The sequence below is a fragment of the Micropterus dolomieu genome, linkage group LG18, assembly GCF_021292245.1.
Source record: "Micropterus dolomieu isolate WLL.071019.BEF.003 ecotype Adirondacks linkage group LG18, ASM2129224v1, whole genome shotgun sequence".
In the NCBI taxonomy this organism is placed as follows: Eukaryota; Metazoa; Chordata; class Actinopteri; order Centrarchiformes; family Centrarchidae; genus Micropterus; species Micropterus dolomieu.
Window position 1 is genome coordinate 11,235,593 of NC_060167.1, and position 10,782 is coordinate 11,246,374.

The 10,782-nt window shown below is 38.4% G+C and overlaps 1 protein-coding gene across 1 annotated transcript in view; it reads left to right on the forward strand.

Moving 5' to 3' along the window:
• Window positions 1–973: 973 nt before the first annotated feature.
• Window positions 974–10,782, forward strand: part of padi2 (peptidyl arginine deiminase, type II) — a 14,465-nt gene continuing 4,656 nt past the window's right edge. Inside the window, exons 1-9 of the mRNA XM_046028525.1 lie at window positions 974–1,267; window positions 3,251–3,422; window positions 4,220–4,289; window positions 4,917–4,978; window positions 5,425–5,542; window positions 7,183–7,335; window positions 7,479–7,666; window positions 10,062–10,165; window positions 10,571–10,682. Coding sequence (XP_045884481.1) covers window positions 1,176–1,267; window positions 3,251–3,422; window positions 4,220–4,289; window positions 4,917–4,978; window positions 5,425–5,542; window positions 7,183–7,335; window positions 7,479–7,666; window positions 10,062–10,165; window positions 10,571–10,682 — 1,071 coding nt within the window. The 5' untranslated portion in view covers window positions 974–1,175. The remainder of the gene's footprint in view (window positions 1,268–3,250; window positions 3,423–4,219; window positions 4,290–4,916; window positions 4,979–5,424; window positions 5,543–7,182; window positions 7,336–7,478; window positions 7,667–10,061; window positions 10,166–10,570; window positions 10,683–10,782) is intronic.

The following is a 10,782-nucleotide window of genomic DNA, read 5'->3' on the forward strand; positions in this document are numbered from 1 at the left end:
ATAATGGAGAAAGTTTACTATAGATTTAATTTATGTTGCGGGAGTCCCCACACATTCAGCGTGGCTGCAATGCGATCTTCGAGAGACCCTAAACATAAACACATAGATAGGATGATGCATGTTATTAGTGATGATGAGGAGTCTAATCCATTTCAGATCGAGCTGTCTGCCTTAATGTACTTTTATTTTAATGCATAGCGCCTTGGAGGCACTGACAGAGACTGTGACTATTTCATAATAAAAGCCAGCCCTTGTTTCGCCAGTTAAATGCCTCTGTGTAAGAATTGGAAGCACAGCAGCAGAAGGGAGAGAGTCGCACAAATATATCATTCAGTAAGTTTACTTGATCATCTGTCTGGCAGTCTACTCAAAACGCCACCTACTTAAGAACGCCAGGTAAATTAACAGGTGAATGCAATTACCAATCTCAAACAAGGGGTCATTATAACTTACAAATGATAGCCCAGTATTATTATCCCAGTAATTCTTTTCCCGACACAAAGTTTTGAATAACTCCCTCCTTGAAAATATTAATATTATTAATAGCCTATCCTGGAAAAAAAGTTTTTGGGGATGGCAGGGAGTCACTGTAATTGACGATTGCATCACCCTGTTAACTTATCTGACATTCTTATAGCGATTGTCAACCAGGCTGGGATTTTATCCCTGCATTTGTAGCTACACACTGTACACACACCTGTAGACAGACGATCATGTAAACGTAAGATGACATTTATTGAAATGAAAATGTTCTATATAATTTGCCTACTTTAAGTAGGTGGGGAAAACTAGTGCGGCTCATATTTCTGTAATATAGTGATTATAGATACAAAAAGTAATGCACAGGCCATCCCTACTTAGGTTTTAATGAATTATTAGGAGGCCTACATGTGCCAAGAGTATTTTAGCGAACACTGTCTCCAAATAAATAGGCCTAAACAGAAGGACAGGCGGGGAGCAGGAACGAAGATTGGTGGCATCGGCATCGGTGTTGGGGGTGGGGTTGGATGTTGGCTGCCCAATGAGCGAACACAGAGACTAAACCATACCTGCAGCCTTTATTATCGCTTGTTACTCTCAGCCTACTTCAGTCTGCGAGACTATTGCGTCGCTTCCTGACAGCGGAACAATCTTAGGGCATTTACTGCTTCGCAAACGGCGACAGGACTGCAGCCATGGTTCATTCCCGGACTCTCAGAGTAGATTATGACAAAACTACAAGTGTTTTATGCGTGGTCGGTTCGGAACTTAATGTGAACCTGAACAGGTAGGCTCTTGTTTTGGTGTCATTTGCAGTGCGCACTAATACACTACCTACAGTGGCAGCCTAGTGGCACCCTTTACTTGGGACTGTGTGTTAGCAATTATTACTTTGCTGTAGCAATATTGCCTTTGTGATAAATTCAAATTAACTTTATTGGCATGAATTGATAGCAACAATATTGCCAAAGCTATTTCATTTCATTTATTACACCCATAGCATATTTTACCTCAGGTGGTTTCTACTGTTAGTTTGTCAACCAGTTCAACAGTCACATTCAGCTCCAAAAGTCTATTGTCTAAGGAAGATTCCCTTCTTTGGATGACCTTGATGACTGAGAATCTCCACAGACATTTGATCAATTGATTTAGTTAAAAGATCCCCATTTTCATGAAACATACCCTCAGATGCTAGTTTATTCCGTATACAGTCACTAAATATAATCTAAACAGTCTTACAATAGATACTACCTTCACAAACTTTATATTGTTTAGTTTTTGTAACTCTTTTAGGGAGGTTAATCACTGCTGAATTGATGTATTACACAGCAGTCCTAGCTGTAGCCTATTTGGTTTGCAGATCCTGGTGAAGGCAGACCTCTTTGTCTTTTGTTTTGTATCAGTGGAGAGAATCAACAATCCCCTGTTGTTGCTGTCCAACAGGAGAGACTTTGTTGTCCAAAAGAAAAGCTGCTGTTCTTTCTGCCAAATACCAGCCTACACAACACAGCAGAGCAAGGCTAGATTACTGACTGGGCAGAGTGGGAGACTGGCACACGGCCCGGATCCTCAGGGGCTCTGAGGGTGTTTTTGAAATATCCAGAAATTTAAGTCTGATATGATTGAAAAGGACATCCATTCTAGAAGCCTAGTCATGTAAAGGGTCCCTGTATTTAAATCTTAAATAGGTTCACTTTTTTCAAGTCTATTTAGAAGCAATAATCACTAAAGAGGCTGCAGTCATTCATCCTGTCCATACTGGCGTGAAGAGATCCTGTCCTAATGCGTTTCCAGACAAAATCAACAGGCCTTGCTCTGTGCAAAAATGCATTCAAAGTTCAGCTGGAGCTAGTATGAGGTTTCAGCAGTTCAAGTTAGTAAAATTAAGTGGATTTCCACCAAAGTAAGTTCTGTTTTTAGTACAAAATTACCTTTTTTGTGATTTCGTACACTGTTTCTTGCTGAGCTGCGTTGCAAGGGTAATAACACAAAGAGAGACTTACACTCAAAAGAGGAAGATACTCATTTGGTTTGACAAGCTCACTGCTGATGCCTCGAGGTTGAATGTTGTCCCCAATCTTTTACGTTGGAATCTCAATATAAAATGATAAATTTCATCAACTGATAAATCCTTCATACAGGAATGTGGGTTTATTGTTTATCAAGACATTGTTAAGTTTAGTGAACTGCATGGTACCTATTTCTAAGGAAAACTTTGAATCCTGAGATCAAGATCATAGATTGAGAAGATCAGGTTTCTTGGTCATTACGCAGAATATAGGCATGTACTCACATGCGACATACCAGGGAAAGCTTCGGATTACATAGAAGAAATGGGACAAAGTGGCCCGGAGGCGTAGCCGTCCTCTTCTTCTGACTCTGCAAGTGAGGCCTGGTGGATTTTTTTACCACCTGCTCTTAGTTCTTTATTCTGCCACTTTTAACACCCTCAGCAGTTTCTATTTGCAACTTAATGTCATCATGCATGTGTGTGAACTCACATCATCCTAATTATTTTAATAAAATCAACTGTATGGGTTTAAATCACTTATCTTCCTTGTGATATAGACTAACTTTAGATTGACTGCAGCTGCTAATTTGGGTCACCACCTGTTAGGAAATATGAGCTTCTAGCTTGCCTGCATACGTCCGTGCTCTTCCTCCCTTGTATATAAAGTCATTATTGCTCTTACACACGTAAACTGTATGTCTCTGTTATGTAAATGCAGCTCTAACATGTATCAAAACGGGACATTTCTCTTCTTCTCAGGAGTGCCCCACCAAACTCCAAGTTCTTCTCTGTGAAGTGCACTCCCAATGTTCAGTACAGCATCAGCCCGAAGCCACGGGAGACGCTCAACCTCTCTCCCACCCCCCTCAATGGAAAATCAGTACTACTCATCAGCATGAGCAGTGCCAGTCAAAATGAGAATGATAGCAAGGTAAAGTAGGACAGAAGAAATGATACAAATGTCTCTGTACATGTAAATATTGTTTCATCTCGTGTCGGGCACAGACCTGGCACGTCGCACATATTGGTTGTTGACTGTTGATCTTTGTTGTTGTATATTTTTATGTTGTCAGTTTATATATTTATATGTACACAATATTCTCTTCCGTTGCGTTACTTCTGCACAGCACAGATCCAGAATAATGCACATGTGTATATATAAGTAACATTGTTCTTCCATTCCATATTTATTATATTTCTACATTTATTTATGCTGACTGTATGTTTGTCTACGTGTAGCACCTTATCACCACAGCAAATTCCTTGCATGTGTAAAACACTACTTGGCAATAAAGCTCCTTCTGATTTTTCTGATTCTGATTCTGAAGTGCATAACACAGATGTCACAATGCATTAGGTCATATTTCTGGTTTCCTTATGTGCTGAGGTATGGGACACGAAAGCTCCAGGAAATTATTTGGTTATTGAAAAAATGCACACTCAGGAACATGATTCAAGTTCATGTGAAAACAGTGTATTCAGATAAAGTTACTGACTGATATTGACTGGAAATATATCAGTCTTTGTTCCTTTTAGCTTCTTTTAGTTAATGATTTGCACTTTTCAAATAACCAGAGGACATATTCTACACTGATCCAAGCTCAAGAGCCTTTTGCTTTTGCAATGTACAGTTTAAGTCATAATTTTCATTCATGTTCTCTTTAAGATTTCACAATTATCAAATGTCATTTTGTACATATAAATGACTTGTACTTCTTGTTTTATAAGTTGTCTATCCGGTACTATGGGGTGAATAAAGAGATGTTGGGGAAAGCGATCCTTCACCTGACAGCTGTTGGTAAGTTAAAGTGGAACAAAAGAACATGCTTTTGATTAGAAGATTTATAACAACCAATAATTTGATATGTTTAACCTTTTCACTCTGAGTTGCCCTACTATCAGAGTAAAGCGTGAAAATTCCTGGAAGTCAAAATTAGTAATTACCATATTATAATGCTGAATTTGATCCTCCTGTGTGGCCCAAACATTCCCTTTTGTTTGAAGATAATACTGTACACCCATTAATGTCATCATATTAACATTTTTATGCAACTGTTGCACTGATATAACCATTTTATTGTTAAAATTAACATATTCTTTTAAAAATATTACTATAATATTACCAGCCTAAATAGTTTTATTTAGTTTCTTTAAATATGTTACTCTTTAAATATGTTTCCCCATTATTACCCTTTATATTTGGCCCATTATTATCCCATTACATAAATTTCAGTCTAATATTACCCAAATATCCCCATTGTTAATACCATGCTATTACCTGGTTGTTACTTTGGTAATTATATGGTTTTTCTTAATTATTGCATCTTTATTATGAAACTATTATGCCAATATTACAATGTTAATATACTGAGCTGTAATGTAAAGTGCCAGACACTCTTATAAACAAAATATGTCTGTCACTCAGAGATCTCTCTGGATGTGGATGCTGACAGAGACGGTGTTGTGGAGAAAAACAACCCTAATAAGGTGAGCTAAAATGTCTCAGTTTTAGATGGCACTGCAAAGTCTAACCCCCTGTGTAGGAGATATTTTATAATAAACAATAACATGCCATGTGTAACGAAATGTAAAGGATTCTAATAATGTAGTGAACTCAGTTCTGTATAGTTATCATTTTAAAGTGTTCCTACTTCTGTTTGAGATATTTTAACATGTCATTCTTCCTACTTTGAATAAGATAATCTCTCTGTACAAGCCTGAACTGGCTGTGGTAAGAGACAAGTTTTGCCTTAACACGTTGCACGCAAACAGTTTCACTCCATTTAACTTTCTCCTCTGATATATTCTCCATCAGAAGCAAGGTATTTGCTTAAGGCGAAGTATAAGCTGTTTCAGAAAACCTCTTGTTTTAGGTTTTCTGGGAAACTGTCAATCCAAACACATCAACATCTGTTTTGTTGAAAACTTGTCAGGGATCCTGGAAATGGGGTCCTAAAGGGCATGGAGCCATCGTATTGGTCAACTGTGACTCAGAGCGGACCTACTGGAAGCAGCCAGACAGCGAGGAGGACTTCATCTCCAAAGTGTCAGGTAATATAGTACTGACGCTCAGTTCATCCAACTCAAACATTTCAAATCAGAGCTATCCCCTGTCACTACTGGTGTTCCCCAGGGCTCTGTCTAACCCTAACCCTTCTGTTCATCATCTATCTGCTTCCTCTTGGCCATATCTTTCGTAAATTTAACATCCATTTCCACTGCTATGCGGATGACACCCAGCTCTACCTGTCTGCCAAACCTACCACATCCCTTCCACCCACCTCCCTCTCTGATTGCCTAATGGAAATCAAATCCTGGTTCTCTTGCAACTTCCTCAAACTGAACAGTGACAAAACCGAGGTTTCCTCATTGGCACCAAATCCACTTTGACTAAATTTGTCAGTTTTTCTCTTACCATTGACAACTCCACAGTTTCCCCGTCCCCTCAGGTCAAGAGTCTGGGTGTGATCCTCAACAGCACATTTTCATTTCAAGCTCACATTAATAATGTCACTCGGTCTGCATACTTCCATTTACGTAACATTAAACGCCTCCGACCATCTCTCTCACCCACTAGTACAGCCATTCTCGTTCACACACTGGTCAGATCCCACATTGATTATTGTAATTCTCTTCTCGTTGGTCTTCCTCTCAAATCCATACATAAACTTCAACTGGTTCAGAACTTTGCTGCCCGGATCATCACCAGAACCCTTTCTATTAATCATATTACTCCTTCCCTTCAGCAGCTTCATTGGCTTTCAGTTAAATACCGCATTGATTTCAAAACTCCAGACCTTTAAGGCCATTCACAACCTCGCTGCTTGGTACCTCACTGACATCCTTCATATTAACACACCCACCCGTACTCTTAGGTCTTCTTCTTCTATTCACCTCACTGTACCTCCTGCTCGTTTGACCACCATGGGGTTCAGAGCCTTTAGCCTCTCTGCCCCTCGTCTCTGGAACTCTCTTCCACCAGACATCTGCAACATTGACTCACTTTCCATTTTTAAATCCCGCCTGAAAACACATCTTTTTAAACTGGCATATCCCACATGATCACTCTTTCTCAATCTTTGTTTCCAGTTGTTTTGTACCTAGATTTTATGCACTGTAATTATAGTTGTTAATTTTATTGATTATTGCTGTGCTGTTTTATTATGCTTTGTGACGTGACCTTGAGTTTTCAGAAAGGCGCCAATAAATAAAATGTAGTATTATTATTATTATTACCACTGAATTCTCTCTCTCTCGTGCTCTTTCTTCCCTCTGCACTATTTGGATTTTCTGCTGTCAGCATTAAAAGGCCACTCATATTTGCTTTTGCAAAGTCAGCAGAATAAAGTGGTGATGATAAATCAGTTTGATAAAACTACAAATCTAGAAACCTTTGTGTGAGTGTAAGGGCGGGTTGATAAAGAAGAGCCCTCAAATTACTTTGCAGTAGACAACCCAGAAGAGCTGAAATTTGATAGTAAAAACTGGTATTATTCAGTGTGTGTGTGTGTGCTTCCCTAAAGTTGGCATGGATGTTACCCCATATTGACATTAGCATTTACCATCAGAGTTAAAATCACTCAAGTACATTTATGTCTATTTGTTATATAAATTTATGTATCTATTTGTTATATGAAATTTATGGTATCTAGGATTAAACAACATTAACAGGACTCTTTGTGGATGTACAGATCTGAAAGACATGTCTGTCATGGTGCTGCGGACCAAAGGCCCTGCTCAACTCCCAGAGGGCTACAAGCTCACAATGCACATCTCTCAGGGAGACGCAGAGAGTGTCAGAGTCTTCCAGTCCAAATCCTCTGAAGTGTCGAATAATCCCCTGAGTGAGTAAAGATGAGGGGAGTGAAAGCCCCAGAGCAGATGATGTAACATGCATGTAATTCAGCTGGCTAGTTAACACTCTGCTGTTTTGATCTGCTATCTTTAAACATTTTTTTTAACTATCATGTTGTTTTTACTTCTGCAGATAAACTCTTTGACTACTTTGTAAAGGACTATCCACTGGTCCTGAGTAGTGAGGTCCTGTCACAGGAAGTGCCTTACCTCGGAGGCGTTGCAGAGATGAACTTTTATGTGGAGGGCCTCAGGTTTCCTGACAAAGACTTCGATGGTCTTGTCAGCATCAACCTCAGTCTGCTAGAGCCCATCAGTGCAGTAAGATCCTCAACATGGCATCCACAATTTCACAATCTTTATTTCATCTACAACTATGAGTTCCTTATGTTGTTTAATTATATCAATCATATTTTATGTAAAACTGTTTGTGATTAATTTGTTTAAAAAACAACAACAATATAGTTTGTTAGTCCTGATAAAAACTCAAGGTTTACTTAAAGGTTCAGTGTGTAATATTTCTGAGGATTTATTGACAGAAATGCAATATAATATCCGTAACTATGTTTTCAGTGGTGTGTAAAGACCTTGCATAATGAACCATTATGTTTTCATCACCTTAGAATGAGTCGTTTTTATCTACATAACTGCAAGCACCTCCTTCTATGGAGGTCGCCGTATTGTGTTGTCATGTTTCTACCATAGCTGACAACGAACAGTGCTACAGAGCGCGTTTCCTCATCACGGCATTCTTCTTCTACTTGTATAATTCCGGTAGTGTAGACGCCTGTCACTACATTAAATGCTAGAAGAAGAGGGGGGGGATAATAAACAGTCTCTGAGTAGTCCTCTGGTTTAGTAGAAGTAAGAAGAGAAGTCACATTTGGACAAATGAAGGAGCACATGTGTTATTTAAACAGGGACTAATCAGTATGGATTTTCCCAGATGGAAGGATTTGATGTGGGACAAATTTTTTCAAAGCGGAGCTGAAGTTGTCTGTTTTCTGCTGGAGAGGTAATTAAGTTAGTCGGACTTTAGCGATGCAAATGAAAGCTGTTGTTTGATAGTTTTAGCTAGAAGATGGCCATAATCAATGAGAGAAGTGACTCGGTTCCCCTGTCAGTGGTGTAAAACATTAGCTGGATTAATTTCATGTAGCCTTGTTATTCTCCAGCGCTGTGGTTTGACTTTTCCGGTTACCTTAGGGAGACAATCAGCCGATCAGTAATGTTAATTGGCAATAAAATGGTAACTTTAGCTTACAGAATGGAAGCATCAGCCAGCTGAACTTTTACTGCTCTGGTAGAAAAAAACATGTAGTTGGATTAATTTCATGTAGTTATTCTCCAGCGCTGTGCTTTGGCTTGTGGTGTAAAGTATGTAGTTGGAATAATTTCATGTAGTTTTTCTCTCTCTCCAGCGCTCTGTTTTGGCTTTTTCGGTTATGTTCGTGAAATAATCAGTTGATCACTAATTGGCAATAAAACGTAGCTTCCAGCATGAAAGCTCAGATCAGCCAGCTAAACTTTTTGTTGTTGGATGGTAATTTAATGTAGTGATTCTCCAGCGCTCTGTTATGGCTTTGCAACGTGGACAGAAATGTGCCCTTACCTTCCTGAGACAGTTGATGAATGTTATTGGCAATAAAACAGTAACAGCATGGAAGCTCAGCAGCTAAAATTCTGTTGAATACTGCCCTGGTGGAAACATTTATTTATTTTACTGCTAATAGTGAAACATAACATGACCGTGTGCCTATCAAGTGACCAATAATGAATACTTTCCGAATTTACGTAAAAGTGCTAAAAGTGCTTTGCAACTGTGCACAGAAATGTGTAATTTGTACTTTCACATGCTAAATGCCCATTAAAAAAGTTGCACCGTTTTACTACAAGCTGAAATTATGGCTGTTGTATTTCAAAAAATTAAAAAAGATATTTTGGTAAGATTTGCAGATTGCTTATCTAATTAATTAAGCAAAGCCAGAGGAGCCTTGATCCTCACCAGCCAATGCCTTTGTAAACTTTATGTATTATGTGGTTTATAATGGGCTGTGGTGCAGAAACAGTGAGGCTTACGTTGTCCTGTTATCTGTCAGTGGCCATACTTGATGCACTAGATGTGATAGTTTGAGATGTTCTTCATTTACTTTTGTATGAGCCAAACCTCCCAAGATTTAACAAAAAGTATGATTAAACTACAGTAAAATAATGTATTACAGGAGTATGAGACATCATGTAACACTTCATTTCTTGATGTGGCTGTTGTTTAATGAACAAGTAACAATAGTATTCACAATAACATATGGTTTTGAATAATCAAGTAAATATAATTTCTTAATATATCAATCTAAAGAAACCTGATATCTTGACTGGCAACTCTCTGCTATCTAACCGAGGACATCTTTTGTCCTGTCTCAGGCACCATAGCTATACAACTCGCTTGGATAGGGGAGGGGCGGTGCAATTCGCAGTTCTCACCACTAGATGCCATTAAAACTTACACACTGAACTTTTTTTAGTTTTTCATTGCTTTCAGACTTTTCTCACAGTCTTCCTGAAAGCTCCTAACAATGCTAGTAGGTGGATCTTGAGATTTTTTTAATTTTTTTTGGGCAAACCAAATTCTCTGCATTTATTTGGTCACATTACATTACAAACATACATGAAGAGGAGTATAGCTGGCTATACTCGGCAGCCTCTCATGTTTTAACAGGGTGTCCCTGAGACGCCTATTTTCACAGACAAAGTCGTGTTCAAAGTGGCTCCGTGGATCATGACACCAAACACCCTCCAGCCTGTGGAGGTGTTTGTCTGCAGGTAAGAGCTAACTGATGAATAATAATGATAATGGGGGTGGCAATAGATGTAATAGATGTGGCAACAGGATGTTACAGTGTTACACATTCAATATCCATTCATTTTTGCTAATACTACAAAGAAAATGATTACTCATGTAAATGATGGTACACAGAAACATCCATGAACCTAAGTTTTATCTGTTCAGTTTTACATATGTCATTCTAGGTTTGTTTTGGGGTTTTACATTGCATTTTTGTTTTGTTTTGCCCAAAATAACTTGGATTTTGATGTTGATAATAACGTTATTGGTAGAATGTAAAGATACAAACAGCCAGTCGGATTTGCAGTTTTTAAAAGAAACAAGAGGATTGCAAAATATTGCTTGGTAAAAAACTTTTTTTTTGCCTGTGGTTACCTTCTTAGCACATCTGATAACTACCAGTTCCTTAAAGTAATGAGGAACCTTGTGGCAAAGAGTGGATACAAGCTGAAGATTTGCCATAAGTATCAGAATAGAGGAGATCGATGGATGCAGGTAAAAAAAAACTAGATGGGCACACTTTATATATATATATATATATATATATATATATAAAGTTATTGTTGACAGCAGAAATACAACTCCTATCTCTATG